At 40.9% G+C, this 16,305-nt stretch overlaps 3 protein-coding genes across 7 annotated transcripts in view; 1 reads left to right on the forward strand and 2 right to left on the reverse strand.

Moving 5' to 3' along the window:
• LOC311017726 (glutamate receptor-interacting protein 2-like) overlaps positions 1-4,357 on the reverse strand; it is a 31,829-nt gene extending 27,472 nt beyond the window's left edge. For 2 of the 4 annotated variants that reach the window (XM_084016277.1, XM_084016281.1), the window contains exon 1: positions 3,893-4,357. In XM_084016277.1, the coding sequence (XP_083872403.1) occupies positions 3,893-4,109 (217 nt within the window). In that variant the 5' untranslated portion in view covers positions 4,110-4,357. Of the gene's footprint in view, positions 1-825; positions 1,333-3,892 lie in introns of those variants that run through there. The other 2 variants (XM_084016278.1, XM_084016279.1) reach the window with 2 other exon arrangements.
• A 1,866-nt stretch (positions 4,358-6,223) lies between these two features.
• On the reverse strand, positions 6,224-10,159 carry rpl32 (ribosomal protein L32). Its single transcript, XM_084016543.1, has 4 exons — positions 10,029-10,159; positions 9,100-9,200; positions 8,816-8,997; positions 6,224-6,382 (listed from the first exon to the last, which is right to left on the reverse strand). The coding sequence occupies exons 2-4, from the start codon at positions 9,193-9,195 to the stop codon at positions 6,253-6,255; spliced, it is 408 nt and encodes a 135-aa protein (XP_083872669.1). The 5' UTR covers positions 9,196-9,200; positions 10,029-10,159; the 3' UTR covers positions 6,224-6,252.
• Positions 10,160-10,306: 147 nt separating this feature from the next.
• On the forward strand, positions 10,307-16,249 carry ssuh2rs1 (ssu-2 homolog, related sequence 1). Of its 2 annotated transcripts, XM_084016541.1 has the most exons (14): positions 10,307-10,534; positions 10,650-10,681; positions 10,832-10,887; positions 11,356-11,448; positions 12,206-12,281; positions 12,720-12,849; positions 13,078-13,138; positions 13,248-13,369; positions 13,445-13,507; positions 13,594-13,676; positions 13,772-13,864; positions 13,994-14,099; positions 15,360-15,467; positions 15,544-16,249. In XM_084016541.1, the coding sequence occupies exons 2-14, from the start codon at positions 10,659-10,661 to the stop codon at positions 15,682-15,684; spliced, it is 1,155 nt and encodes a 384-aa protein (XP_083872667.1). In that variant the 5' UTR covers positions 10,307-10,534; positions 10,650-10,658; the 3' UTR covers positions 15,685-16,249. The 2 variants fall into 2 exon arrangements, with proteins under 2 accessions (XP_083872667.1, XP_083872668.1); XM_084016542.1 differs by lacking the exons at positions 10,307-10,534; positions 10,650-10,681; positions 10,832-10,887 and adding an exon at positions 10,942-11,128.
• The last annotated feature ends 56 nt before the right edge of the window (positions 16,250-16,305 follow it).

Genomic DNA, 16,305 nt, shown 5'->3' on the forward strand with positions numbered 1-16,305 from the left:
GGCTCCCGAGGGCCCTGACAGTCCAGCAGCTGTCATCGCAGTCAAAAGGCGACATTAGCTCTGGGTACTGCAGACCCAGCGCTCTGCACGTGACTGAACGCTACTGTACCGTCGAGCCGTCCCCCAGCCAACCTCCTCCAGCTTAAAATAACCATCATCTACCCTAACGGCCAGAATTAAAATCAGGATGAAGTTGATTAATAAACAGCCCCAACTTTGAACCAATGGTTGTAAAACAAACAATCTGTTGTCTTTGAAGAGGAGGTTAGTGAATGACTCAGGGATGAGGTTTGCCTACATCTAAAAGGACCTCGGGGGGGGGGGGGCCGTGCCGACTAAAATAAAATTCGGTGCTACTCCATAAATATGTGGCGAGTTGATTAACTCCTGGTTAAATTCAGGGCACTGTATGCCATCCATCTTGTAACCAACCAGAATGTAGGTTGAATAAGGGGGGGTTGGGTGCTCACAATGACAATGAAATCATAATTCTATTTTCAGATATAAAAGTTTATTTATAAACGTGGGTGGGGGGGCAGACCCAGTTTACGTTTGCTATATCTGCCCCACTTAGACTTAGCAGGATTGGTATGCAGAGCCGGTGGTCAAGTCTGCTAACATTTAAACCTCTTTCAACCAATATAAACCACGATACATGCATTGCAATGATTCTATAAATTGATTTGCCCCCATGCTATGGGTTATTTTCAGTTGCAGTGATTGCCCATTAGACGGCTTATGTTTTAAGACATAACAGGTGATCCAGGTGACATAAACACATCAGTTGACCCCCCCCCTGACTCCATCAAAGTGTGGTGCTCTTACCGATGCTGTTCTTGGTGTCTCTCCTCAGACCACACAGCATGGCTGTAGTTTAGTTCAGCGCAGCCACCCTCCGGGAAGTAACCTTGCTGATCTTTAGTAGCGGGCAGATGAGCTGAATGCCACCTGAGGTAAGAGTCTCAGCCACTCAGATGGAACAGAAACACCATCTTTGTTCCTTCATTCCTTTGCCAACATTTCCCTCACCTTCTTGTCCCCGTTTGGGAAAACCCAGTGAGCTCCAGAGGGAAAATTCTGCTCCTCAGGTGGTCTCTATAGTTCCCCTACTCTATTTGAACGTGGTCCCTTTAAAAAAAAGAAAAAATCTAAATCTACCAAGCTGTTAAATCCAAAGCAGGGACAGCAATGTTCATGTCCTTTTCTTGCCATCTTGCCGTGGTTCCATTATTTTTTTGTGAGATCACTAATCAGTCGTCCTTTTTCCAGAGGGGTTTATCATCCCCTGTTCATACACTCACATAAGCTCACACATAACCCTCCTCTCCCATACAGAGCTGGAGCGAGTGTGTTTGCTTTCTCTCTCTCTCTCTCTCTCTCTCTCGCTCGCTCTCTCTCTTTCTCCCTCAGCCGGAGGGGTTCAGTGAGGCAGGCACACACGATCGTCACTCCCTCCCCCAGCACTACACACACACACACACACTTTATCCATTTCCCCACCAAGTCAAACACCCCTCGCATGCTCAACGTCAAACCCACCCACCCACACACACACACACACACTCATTTACACACACTGAGATTAGACACGACACAACTGCACACGCTCAACTCTGCACAATTAACACCACCTGCACATTCATTGTCAGACTGAGCCCTGCAACTGTGTCACGTTTCTCTCACGTTAAGACTGCACCCTATTCTTTCTTTTTTTTACAGAGCTTTTATCGACACTTTGCTCATATCTTGATGTCTTTCTCTCGCTCTCACACACAAGCACATAATGGAGAAAAAAAAAAAGACATACATAAAATTCCTGTGCAAGAACAGCTGTCTAGCGGTTGAAATGTTATATAAAAGTGCAGTTGTCGTGCACAAGGCTGCAACATCAGATCAGACTCCTCATCGTACTGTGATCGAGTGGAATTAAATGAATGACGAGCAGATGGACGCAAACGTTTAGGACGTGAGTGATTGTGTGAAAATTCCTCCAAAGCCCAGCATCTCGTGTTTCCTGCGTCAGGAGGGTGAGGGGACCTTCTGCTAATCCGTGGGGCCCGCTGAGGTCCCTCCAACCAACGGGTCCGCTGAATGACCCGTCGCCACACGTGTCTGACCATTTGTCGTGCACGCAAGCTTCGACGCCTGCAACTTCCTGACCCCCCCCCCCACCCTCCCCACTGCAACCACCACCAACAACAAATGCCCTCCACCAGCTTCACTGGCAGCCCCTCCAGGCCTCGTCTGTTTTGGTCACTGTGGACTTCGGAGGCAGGGGAGAAAAAAAAAAAAAACACACAAAACATTGTACACCATCAGCAGAACCACACACCAAAATACAAACACACACAATGTGGGATTACACCCTCTTATTCTACAACTGCTTATGTCACAGATGTGTTAAGTGATTACAAACAAACATTTTCAAGTTGCCACCCGCCGTTGCATGGAGCCTAATTAGTCAGCTGTTCCAGTGGACACAGAACTCTTTGGTGTAGATAATTTCCTCAGAGACTTTTGTCCTTAATACCCCATTTACAATGTGACCGAACGCAGTCTTTCAGAGCGAGACTAATTAATTTCCAACAGCATAAAGAGAATCGGGAGACGCAGCAGTGTGTTGGACTGATAAAAACCCCTGGGAACAGACCGGCAATCGTCCGCCTCTGCTAAAAATTGACTCTTTTGCACTTCCTCTTTAGGCCAGATATTAACATTATTGATGTAGAGTGGGCGATAATGTGATGGTGACATTAAGGAATCACATTTCATTTGCAGTTAGTGTACAAATAGAGGTTAGGAATGCACAATAACAAAAAAAACAAAGGCAGAAAAAGACTGAGAAAGGTGTGAAATATTTCAGACTCAATAACCTGCGTTCGTGTTCACTGTTTAGTGCTGGTTTGAACATTTAAAAAAAACAACAACAACAACTCTAATGCAAATAACCTGCATTTCCACTTTACAGAGACAATAATGTGTATTTTAGACGGGAAGGGCCGAAGTTCCACCTGCTCCTCCATCAAACTGGCCACACTGCCATCTTATGGCGATCAAATTTAGTTGCAAGTGAAAGTCTGACAAGCACAATTACTAATTCACTCGTCAATGCAGATAAGTGTGTGACAAAAAAAAGAGGTGTTCTCCTTTTAAGGTCGGTCAAAATAAGTAAATAAATAAATATACGGTCAGTCCAGCCTTCATGTGTTTAAGTATTTTATTTTTGTATTCTGTATTTATCTAATGGAAAGTGTCTTTGAATACCCCAAAAAGCACTATATATTGTAAGTCATGAATTTTTTATTTTGCTATAGTTAGACCCTACCTCTCTTTGGAAGCCCATGCCTTTGTTTTCTCTCATCTCAAAGAACTGTCTGTCTGAATAAACCCGTATTCACCCTCTGTCTAAAACGCTCCGTTATATTGAATTAAATCCACCTTTTTCTAACAGTATTAATATTTGCTAGTTATATTATATTTCTCACACTTGTCTTTGACTTTTATACATTTAAAATAGTTCAATCATTATCACCTTTATGTACTAGTTATTGGTAGTTCCTATTTTATATTTCTTTAGGATTTTATTATTTTGTTTTTGCTGTGTCCCCTTTTTAAAATATTATTGATTTGTTTCTCTGTGTGAAGCAGTATTATTATTGTATATATTAAAAGCCCAGATTTAAGTTTGTTTAACAGGCCTGCTTCACACATGCAAACAAAAGTGTAATTAGTTCAGGTAATGTATGCAATTTAATTAGATAAACTTAAAGTCAAGTTATTACCTGTATGCATCAAAACTCTTCTTTAAAACTGCACAAAATGGCAAATAACTAAAACGTTGCAATCGCACGTCTTGTTCTACAATATCAAAGACATCAACTGAATACATTACCATTTCTCAAAAGATTCCTAGCCTTCGTGTCAGCTTTACCTTTGGTTCTCCCTCTGAGGATGCCCAGTCGGCATCTGAGAGAAAACGAGAACATCCTCCTCTTTCCTCCTGCAGACCGGCTGCCTTTCCTCAGGGGATCTGTCGGAGGGAAAACGAAGGAGAGCTGCTTGGGAGTGAGGCGCCCCTTTCCAAATGCTACCCTTGCTGACATGTTCATTTTCTGACCAGTGACAGTGGGACAAAATGGATTCTGTCCTCTTCCTTCCACTCTCGCCGTCTCTTAGACTTCACAGTCCCTGCCCGTCCTGCTGTTCTCATGTTCTCCACGCCCTCTGGAGAACGTCCAGTCCTCTCAGGTGAATCGTCCAAAAGCTGCTCCAGAAACAGCTGCAGGTTTTGTTTTTCTTGAAAGATCCATCATTTTTTTTTAACCCAACAGACATTGGTAACTTACTTCCTTCAGCTCCAAACAGCCACAAGCTGACTGGCTAAATAAATGTTATGTTTTTACATCTCTGGCAATGTGGGTTTTACTGGAACAGATGGCAGAGGGCTCAGGGCTGTGGGGCACTGCTCGTCTGCCAGAACGCAATGGAAACTTTCTCTGCAGGGAGCCGACTCTGAACATCACAAAACAACATTCAATCTGAGCTGGCCACTTCAAGGCAATGACTTATGTTTTGATTCAATCTATTGTCTAAACAGGCCGACACAAGATCCCAAACAGACCTATTGGCTAGTTTGTTGTTAGTCTAAAAACCTGGAAAGGGACTGGATAAACATCTATAAAGTACAATTCAATGAATCCATTCTTGACTTGCTCTGTTTATTTTAAAAAGAGCAGTCAAGTCCTACATTTCAATGTTTTACTAAATGCATTTTTGAATCAGTAATGGAGGCAAAACACATCGTAGCGGTCTGTGGTCAAAACAAGTGTTTGAATTCTAGTCAAAGTGGAGCCGTTAACTACTGTACACACTGTTGATGCATCATATTTGAGAAATTAATGTTTTGTATGTAAAATCTTGACATGCAAAGTAACAACTAAGGAGTCTAGCAGAGTAAAGAGCACAAAATATTTCCCTGAAATCTGGAGTATTCTGCTCAAAACCTTGATGACTTTATAAAAACTAGTTTGAAGATTACATGCAGAGGAGCAGCGTCAGCAGCAGACCACGACCACGACCACGACCACAGGAAATAATTTCTTCCTGTGGCAGTCGAACGTTCAACAACAACTATCTCACAAGAGCAAGGGGTGATGAGGGGGTAGCAACCACCTCCTACTAAATCGTTTGATTTATGCTCATTACCTTCAACTTTTTTACATTTGAATTTGCATCATACCCATAACTCGTTTATATTTCTGGCATTGTGTATATTTAGATTTTCTGCACGTTATTTATAATCTTATGTAGTGTTATTTGCAGTCTTGATTTCAACTGCTGCTTCCCTCAGAAGAAATAGTTCCATCTTATCTACATCTATAACTCGCACTATACCCAACACTTATCTAAGTGACCTAGAGCTATTTTGGTAAAAAATTAAAAACCTCAACTAGGTCCAAGATTTTCTTTGACAGCGAGGTCGCACCGACTGTAAAAGCACGTGCTCTTCTTTTAAAAAGCTACACCAGATCACATCCTGGAAGGAAAACAGTGTTTATACGAAGTTACGTGGCCTTCATTTTTAATATGGGTCAACACTCTCCTTCAGGCATCTTTGCCCCATTTGTTTCGTTTCAGCGTCCAGTCGTCTGGAAGGAAGCGAGGAATAACCCCCATCTACCCACGGGAGAATACAACCAGCTGTGGAGCCGTTGGTGTTGATGCCAGCTCATGCATACGTGAGCCCACTTATTTTGACTCTGATCTATGCACCACACAAAAATAACTAATCACTTACAAGTCATGCACCAAATGCAACCCATTTATAACCTCATTAGTCATTGAAACACCTGTTAATACATTTTCCTTGTTGAAATGAGATTGTTCCACCAGTGACGAGCTAAAACGAGTCAGAAGCAAGTTAGTATTGATGCTTTTTGAAGTGTCACTCAGCATTAAATTTACTCGACACAGATGTAAATCTGACTGACTGAAGGCAAGTAAAACCACTATGTTTGAAGAAATATTGCTATTAGGTTTTAGGACAACCAATCTTCCCAGTTTTCCCAACATCACAGATTAATCTCTGTCCAAATTGCCAAATTTACCACCATCTCAGCCAAAAAGCAGCCGACTAAATTTAAAAAGATGAAAACTCACTCATGTAAGATTTTACATACAAGCAATGAAATGCAGAAAAACGAATCACGAGCCACGTTTCCAATTTTTGTACATTTATTGTGAATAACCAGTTTATTCGTTCTCCTCGCTCCTGAGCCTGGCGTTGGGGTTGGTAATCTTGATGGCCAGCTGAGCTGCCCTTTCCACGATCACCTTCCTGTTCTTGGAGGAGACGTTGTGGGCGATCTCAGCACAGTGAGTCCTGCAGAGAGAGAGCGAAGGGCGTTAGGGTAATGACGAGGTTTCGACCCAGCTATAAAGCCTTGTATCTAATAAAATAAAGCCATATTGAACAAATAATTATGCTTCTTAGGAGCATAAATTCACTTATTTAAAGCTTTGATCTCAGCCCAATTTCTTATTTATTTTCCTGTTGCTTTGATGGTCAATTCTGAAACGGAATCACTTTTGGTTTTGGAGAAACAATGCCGGCTTTCAATTTGTCCCTGAAGGCTGCGTCATTGGCATGTAAGAATGTGAGTGATTGTAGACTGAATGTAGTGTAAAGCTCCCGAGTAGTCAAAAGACTAGAAAAGCACCATATAAATGTAGATCCATTTAATCATTCACAAAACAGCCAGGTGAGCTAAATTTCATCTGGATTTCCTCCAGTTTGGGCCGATTCGATGCTTGTTGTGTCGCAGCCAAACAGTATAAGATATCCTCACTGATATTTTCATGTATTCAATAATAGTAACTGGCAGCTCAGATAGCCATTAGATGCACAGCTCCAAATGACAACCACAGTGTTTGACATGGGTGACAATCTAGTTGACTTGGACAGTCAAGTGTGGACAGGGTTTTAAATCAAACTGCAGTGAACACTTTGATTTGAATGAGCTATCCCTGTACTTTAACTCAAGTGTCCTATATCCTGCTTGATCTATCTCTGAATTCTTCAGAATGAAGTTTTAGACAATGGGCCTACAGCAGATCAATTCAACCCCATATCCGAAATTGTCGAGTTGCAATTTTGTAGGTCTAAGCTCGACCAGACTAGTTTGAGATTGAGGCAGCATCGGATCAATCAATGACAGGCAGCAAGAAGAATCTCGCTCCTTCACTGAAATTAAAGAAACTAATGCTTTGAGCCACGACTTCTTGACAGGCATCTCGAGCTTCAAAGCTTCAAGTTGTGGTAGCAGGCATCTGCTCTCCCAACCTCAGATCCTCTGCGTTATTCATATTTTCTGGTTTAAAATAAAAATTCATCCTTGAGCTAAGCTTCCACACATTTTCATAAAGATATGGGACCAGGGGCCGAACATTTTCCACAACCCACTTATCTTAACTCTTTCTGGCCTCCTTTGCTAATTTGTGTTCATTTGGTACACTTTCTGATACACCGTCCAGATAATACACATCTTCCTTCAAAACATTGGATAATGAAGATATATGCTCACTCCTGCATGTGTGAGATTAGTCAAATCAGCATGCATGCAAAACATTTTCTACATAAGTGTATATTTCACCCCGATTGTGTAAATAATGTTAGCAAAGTGTCACCTCATCCCTTAGAAACATGAGGCAGATTTTTATTATTTTCATCTTTAACCAGCTTCACAGTGAAACTGCTTGAGCCAAATACACTAGCCCCTTTAAGACTGCCTTTTTGTTGTGGGAGTATTACGCTGTTATTTCACCCTGTCACCATATTACGCCTCTGAAACAGCAACGCAGGTCGTCACAGAGCTACATCAGAGGTGAGACAAGGCGATACGGCGTTCTATCTAAACGCTCCAAGCAGCCAAGGCGGAAAAGACGTAGCGAATACATGTTACCAGGGCGACACTCCACTGGCGGATTCAACAACCTCAAAGCGTAGATCCGAAACAGATAAAACGCCGGTAGTTGCTTCTACGAGGCTGCCGTTATACACAGACATATTTATGATGCACAGTTCACATTTCGTAGTTTTGATACATCGAGCTAATCAGACGCAAACACACGGCGGCATAATTTGACTCGCCATTACGACAGAATCTTCGGTCTAAAAGGGGGCTACCGACATCCATCTGCATGTCTACCCAAGTGACACTGTTAATTTAAAGGTATGCAATCTGGTAAAACAGCTCAAGCATCTAGCTGTTGTGAAGGCTGATAAACTACATTGGTGTCACTGCTTTTCATTAAGCTCAAATGTTTTTCTGAGCAAGCATCCAAAATACTGTACGATTAAAAGAATCGTTTCTAACCTTCTCAACGAAGACATGTTAGGGGATGATTCTGCATGTTACTGATGAGAGCCGTGAGTATCGCGTTACTCGGTTATTAATAAATAACTTATGTCACAGTTCCAAGTCTTACCACCTGAGGCTTGAGGTGTACAGTCATGTAATTGTTATTTGCTGAAATCTGCTGGTGAGACTTCTTCCACCACATACGTATATACACTGGTGATGAACGCCATTTATTTTATGCCACTAAAGGCACTTAAATTATATTTGAGATCCTAACAAACAATCTATGAGAAACAATGTCCGGTTAGTCAAGAAGGCCCATTAATCAATTCACTTAAAAACTAGATTCCATTCAACTATTATACCCAAGTGGCAGCAGAAGTCTCAGTGTCTCTGCAATTTGAACAAACCTACCAAAGTAATATACGTGATTGTTCAGTAAGTGCAGAACTTACTTGTTGCTCATCATCAGGACCTCAAGCTCCTTGATGTTGTGCACCAGGAACTTCTTGAAGCCAGTGGGCAGCATGTACTTGGTCTTCTTGTTGCTACCATAACCGATGTTGGGCATCAACATCTGACCCTTGAACCGCCTGCGGACCCTGTTGTCAATACCTCTGGGCTTACGCCAGTTTTTCTAAAGAAGATATGGAAAAAGGAGATTCAAAGATTAATCGGGTCCACCACAGCAAGTGAAAGCAGCAGTCCAGCAAGTATAGTGTGTCATTAAGACTCTTACCGCAATCTTGACATATCTATCAGACTGGTGGCGAATGAACTTCTTGGTTCTCTTTTTGACAATTTTGGGCTTTGTGAGGGGCCTGAGGGCTGCCATGGTGACTGAGGACAGGACAAGAAACATGAACGTTAAAAACCAGGGTCACAACCGATTTAGGATTATAAATCAAGTCAGATTTTATTGTCATTCCATCGATACACATGGTACACAGGGAAATTAGATGACATTTTTCAGGATCTAGGTCCTAACAGACACAAATATAAACTGTTAAAGAGCTGTTCTACTTAAGACAAAGACATTGAAGCATGCAGTAGACAGAAAGTGTTGCAGCATTAACGTAAAAACGACGTGCAACCTGCTACTCAATGATTAGCAAGTACTGAGGATACTGCAACGAACTCACTGCCACATATACAAAAAATAACTAACGTTAGACACTAGATTGAGACTACGACTGGCAGCAATGCACCAGGTAGACAAACTTTTCTGTTAAGTGAGCCTCAGGTAAACGTGTTGATCGACGTCAGTTAGCTAGCTAGCAGTTTGTGTTTAGCTAGCTAGCTAGCCTGGCTACTCTATGCGAAGTATTTCGCTGAAAGAATATTACTAATCACAAATAAACAGTTAACATATCTAATGTTAGCAACCAGTGGTTCTTATTCGACAATGCTCGGCTGTAAGCCACGCCGTACAGCGGGCTTTTACCGACTATCACAACCCCATTTTAGGGGGCGAGAACGTTAACACCACGGCGGTGGCTTTAGCAGCACCGACTTGGTCCAGAACACATTAAACACGCAATAAGATGACAAATGTAACCCAATTTTATCCCCCGGACACAGAGTGGACGTCTATGATTGGTAACTAATATCAGGATTGTCAAATAACAGCCTTAATCGAGCTGATGAACATAGATTGCATCGACTCACCCGCCGATGTAAATCCAAAAGGGACTCTAGCGACGGCGGAAGGAAAGAAAAGGACTTCCGTGCGTGTCGCAAAGGCTCATGGGTACTGTATTTTATCAGAACTACAGCACTTTCAGGCGATTGTGCGCCGCTGGAATTTACAGGTATTTCTCTAAACTATTAGTATTACAATTATTATAACGATTAGTGTTATTGAGTTTGTGACTGTTGTATTTATATGTATATTTAAAGCTGCAGCATATCTGCGCGCCTACCCTTTATATCGGTTTACTGCTCATGAAACAGACTTGCGCACTTCCTGGGCAGTGGCAATATTTTCCTGTTACTTCTCTAAACACAGGGAGCTATCATCGTGGATTAATCTACCACAGAGTTAGCTGCCAAACTGAGCCAGAACAACTAAACAACACACAAATAAGAAGTTGCATTACTTTTTAACGGTCAGAAGAAGATACCCTTGCTGACTGACAGGTTTCTGGAAACGTGTGCGTGTGTGTGATAAAAAGGTAGGTTAACAATTTGCATTTTTTTTTTGTCACATGATGTTGATCGATGATTACACTTCTCCCGTGTGATCAGACCACATATGACTCCTCTGTCGTCTGGTTGTTTTTTTCCCAGGGCTTTGGAATGGAGAATCATCCTGTGTTGGGGTGAGCGTCGCTTTATGTTATGTTATAAATGTATAATATAGCCTAACATACGCGTAATTTTGTTCCTCAACCTCTTTAACCAGATTCTGCATTGATGATATGCTTTACTCGTAGCCGATGGCCTAACTTTCGTTTCTCCGTTAATCACAGTGGCCAGAATCGAAACTACGGAGTCGCCAACCCCGGTTACATGCCAGCAGGAGAAGGTAAACTCTTCTTGAAGTTCACTTACTTCCGTTGTACACAAATAGCGTGACGTCACGGCGACGTTCAGGTTATTTGAGTCTTCCTTCGCCGCGTAGATGCAGCCGTCGCGAGCACCAAGTCATAGTGAACAGACAGTATCTTTTGGTTATAGTGCTTTTAATTAAGGAATCCCACTCTGTCTGCGAGTCTTTGAAGTATCTGTCCAACACCTTGAGATGGATAATATCCCGGAGGGCCAAGGTAAGACGCTCTCACGGCAAGGAGAGCCTTCCGCTGCTGCCTTGTACAAATGTGTTAAAACTTCAGGAAGTCAGCTGGGTTTTCTGAATAGACGTGATGTGAGAATCTTTTTCCAAAATGGCTTAGTCGTTTGTTTGATAATGCATGGAAATTCGATTTAAGGTGTGTGGAAGTCTAGGCCCACATCCATTCCTATGACTGAACTGGTTCTTCTGGTTTTCTTGAAGCAATGCTCGCCGCACCCGCAGGACCCAGCGCTCCGCCGGCCAGCATGTTTGACAGCATGCCGGGCTATGAAGGGACGTTGGCGGGAGGAGGAGGTACTGTATGCCGCACACACTGAACTCTGTAGCCCCGCTTTGTCCCCCTCAGTGACAGCCTGATCTTTCACAGTACTGTCACGTTCACTCCCTGGCCACTTTATGAGGTACATATATGCAGTCTAACTCACTCCAGTACAACCGCCATGCTGCATATCCTATTCTTCATGCATTTTATAATGGTAAAACGTTGAAAAATGTACTCAAAGTAAAAATATCCCTATGAAGGACATTTCTACTGGCTGTTTTTTGCAAGGCTAACTAAATATTGTGTCATATTAATAAGAAAATGCCTCAAATGCATCAAAACTAAAGTAACTAGCCTGTTTTGAAAAATGTAAGGAGTAGAAAGTACAGATAGTTGTTTGGAATGTAGGGAGTAAAAGTAAAAGGTTGTCAAACGTGTTGAATATCGTCACAAGTGACTTGAAATAGCCGACTTTTTTTTTTAAATACAGCATACAAAAATGCATCCTAAAGGAAGAGATTTTATGATCAGCTATATAAGATTTGTTTTTCACAAAAAAAGGATGATCATTAGAAAAGGTGTGTGTCTTTTCTACATTTGGCCAGGATAATTGTGAGGTTTTATAGGTGTACCTAATAAAGTGACCACCAAGTGTATACTGGATCTAAAAATAAATAAATAAATAAATAAATAAATAAATAAATAAATAAATAAATAAAGTGAATGGTTCCTGTTAAAATAAAGCAGTGAAACAGTGCAAAAAAAAAAAACTTTGAATATCTGCTGTAGGTGGATTTCTCCCCCCTCCGATGCCTGCCTTCCCCGTCCCCCAGCCTGAACGTGGACCTGAACAACCACAGTGGAAGTAAGCAAAATTTACTTCCCTTTCCCCCTAACATTACGCAAAGAATACCACAAAACATGTCCCAGTACGTGCTGTAAGAGTAAAGCAATCAATGCACTTTTAAATGTGCACTTGTAATCATCACTTCCTCTTGAAAGATTTAACTGAAATCAACGTGTGAACATTTTTCCTTCATCCGGCGTTCTTGGTATCTATCTATCTATCTATCTATCTATCTATCTATCTATCTATCTAGCTCTCAGTTTTTTTCAAGAGAGAAACCTTTCACGTTTTATTTAATGATATTAATATTTTTTTACATCGTACTGAGGAATAACATTCCTCTTTTGTGTCATTGGCTTTTTCAACCTTCAAATCTGTCATGCATGATGAATCTGTTGATGAAAAAAGGATTAAACTCCATGACATACCGTATTTCATTCTCCTCACTGCTGACAGTATTCCATCCATAACTGAAGAAACTGCTCGGGAGGCGCTTGTCTTGTTTGCCTCCAGCAAGTGCTGCTACAGTTCAGGGCCAGCAAAGGACGGGGTGATCACCAGTATGGATGCATTCAATACGTACAGGGTAAGAGGGGTGTGTGTGTGTGTGTGTGTGTGTGTGTGTGTGTGTGTGTGTGTGTGTGTGTGTGTGTGTGTGTGTGTGTGTGTGTGTGTGTGTGTGTGTGTGTGTGTGTGTGTGTGTGTGTGTGGAAACGGTAGAAAAGCAGGAAAATCAAGTTAATAACTTTCATCGTAGTTTTTTTTTATGTTCAATAAAAAAAATAAAAAAAAGTTTTTTCTCCGCTTGTTGCAGTACCGCCTGGACACCTTTACTGAATCCAGATCTACAGAGTGGAGTCACAAGCCGTACACTGGTGCTTTACTATTACCTTTGCTTTAGTTACATAAGATGAATTCTCTGTTTTTTGCATTAAGGGCAAACGTTCGCTCGTGATCTCATATCTTGTTTTGTTTTTGGTTCAGGCCAGCCAGTGGATGCCTTTGCCCAAACACCTCCAGGTCCTTGGGACCTTCCTGCTCAATGCCCCAATTTCTTTGTGGATGGCCAACAGATTATCCAGGTTCCCTACACATCCTCCATGAAGGTAAATTACATAACAACAGGATCGCTGCTTGCATTTAAAGATTTTTTTTCCTGACGAGAAACATTTCATATACAGGTCTGCCACGGTTGCGTGGGAATGGGGCGAAAACCTTGCAAAGACTGTGCCGGTGCTGGTAATGTAAGTCATTTCCACAGCCTTCATAACTTTGACACCTTCTATAATCATCCAGCTGATCAGATGATTTCTTTTCTGGCTCCCATCAGAAAGTTTGTTGGGTGTGCAATGGATCTGGCTACCGCCATGGAGATGATCGATGCCACCACTGCAGTGGAAGAGGGAGGGAAAAGTAAGTGTTGGCCGCGAGGGCTTGTAGCTTTCTAATGAAGCAAAGGCACACTTCACAAGTTACTGATGGTTTCTTCAACGGTATTCTGTTCACAGCTGCAGCCACTGTCATGGGCAAGGATCCAAGCAATGCGACATATGCCAGGGAAAACAACAGCTTCTGGTTTACATCAACCTCACTGTGAAATGGTGCTGCTTCAGTCATGTGACTCAACTAGTGCACTAACTTTTATGGTTACTTGACACTCAGTCAGTTATCGTATAACACTTGTAAAGTTGACCTGGGTTTCTTCTTTATTTTTGCGTGTGTGCATTCAGGACCACCAACTCTGATAACTATGTGGTGGAACAGTCAAGTGGACTGCAGCTGGACAACCTCAGCAAGGTGTCCGGCAAGGAGCTTTTCAGGGACTCTCAGTACCTGGTAAAATATCTCACTTATTTATACTGGTATCACTTTACATTTTTGTTAGGAAACAAATATTTTTAATGCACCACAGATAATACAAAATTTTTTTTTTACTGAACATCCTTTTAAGGGGAAAACTATCAAAAATTCTTCAATAATTTGATCTTAAATCATAAGGTCTAAATATCTAAATAAATGATAAATCACTAGACAGGTCAGTTGATATTCACGATTATCCCGAAAATGGAAATTCACCACGATCAATCTATTGTGAGTGTTTTTTTTTAAAATTACGATTGGCAAAAAAATCCTATATCATCCCATCCCTGATTTGGGCTGATTAGATTTTGCATGTTGTGTTATATCAAAAACTAAAAACAATAGTGGGAGGGGAAAAGCCAATCATCTCCATTAAAACACGGATCATTTCCTTCATATAAATACCACGAGTTTCCACACACAGGACGTTTCAGCAACGTTCTCAATAATGTGGTGGTCTTCACACCTCACATACCGTAACGCGTGGGTTACACTTCTGCATTTCCAGGTTAACTGAAACTATTTTCTTCAGTTTTATTTGCCTATATGCAGAAAACGTGACCACAAAGAAGCACTACCGTTGAACGCATCCTGTGTGACACTGATGGAGGACTGAATCTGCTGCTACTGATCCTTTCACTTTGCAGCCCTAGTAGTGTGTTGACACACCGTTAGGTCTATCACTGACCCTTTCTGCTGAGGTCATAATTGTCTAACACGAGTTTTGTTATCCTGCTCGATCCGTCAACCAATAAATGAAGATCATAAGAAAGATAAGATAAGAAAGAAGTTAGCATATAATAGAAGCATATACACGTAATAAATCTAAAACTTCTAAAAAATCAGTGCAAAATAGAATAGCAATTAAAGTAATATAAAGGACAAATTAGGACAACATATGACTAAAAACTGGAGTAAAAATATAAATTGTCTAAGAAGTATTACTAGAACCAGTGCCTAGTACATAAACAATCAAAGTAAGAAAATCTAGTAACATAAATAAACTAAAATAGAAAAATAATATACCATCCATCATACATCGATCACCGCTTGTCCTGTTTAGTGTCACGGATGGGCTCAAGCCGATCCCAGCTTAAAAACAATATTGTCCAATGATAATAAAAGGAGAATTAGAAGTTATCTTGCATGTGGTATATTGAAAGTAATATTGCAGATGACATTGAGATGTAATCATCAACAGTGATTCAGCATTTTTTTTCTGATTACGGTGTGCAGGTATACCCAGTGATGGGCTTCCCAGACCCTACAGTGGTGAATGCTGCACAGCGACTTGTCAATGAGCACCAGGGCAAGTACTCGAGGGCGTCACGTATTCTACAACAGGTAACAGAGCACCGGCTTTATTTAGAGCATACTGTTTAGATATAACACGCTCATATTTGCTCTCTTTTGTTTGCAGCGTCAAACCATAGAGCTGATCCCTGTCACCAAAGTGAGCTACTCGTGGAAAGGGAAATCACACATCTACTTTGTTTACGGGAACGAGTTCAAAGTTGATGCAGATAACTATCCTGCTACCTGTTGCTGTACTGTAATGTAATTGCAATAGTTGTGTGTAAAGTTTTTCCATCTTAATGAGTCAGTTTTACACAAGTAATTTCTACTGATTAACACTGAGTTCCCTAACATGATGGCAGTTGTTGTTCATCAGTTAAACGTTTAACCTATGAACTCATTACAAGTTACTGGAACTGTCGAGGAATTCACAGAAAGTTAAATTACCTTTGATTATCTGCTACTAGACGGCTAGTATTTTGGAAACTGATTTGTATTGTTACGTGCCGTTTTTTTTGCATGCACCACTGAAAATAATTGCATATTGACACAATATAAACCACAGTCATAGTATATTCCCTGAATACTTACACAATATATGGCAGCAGTGGTTTCTTTTTATCATCCATAAAACCAACGGTTTTATGTTATTTGCTTTGAATATATATATTTTTTAATTTTATATGTTTTTTAATACATTCTAATACATTTGCTATCATGTCAAAACTAATAGTTTTTACATACATGTAATTAATAGTTTAATGTGTATGATCTTGTAACACAATAAAACGTGTAATACTTTCAATAAAAGTCTACTTTATTATTATTATTTGATTGTATTTATTTATTACAGAAAATGGCATTTGCAGTGTTTTGCTGTCGAATC

Source organism: Eutrigla gurnardus (genome assembly GCF_963514095.1).
Source record: "Eutrigla gurnardus genome assembly, chromosome: 8".
NCBI classification, from domain to species: Eukaryota; Metazoa; Chordata; class Actinopteri; order Perciformes; family Triglidae; genus Eutrigla; species Eutrigla gurnardus.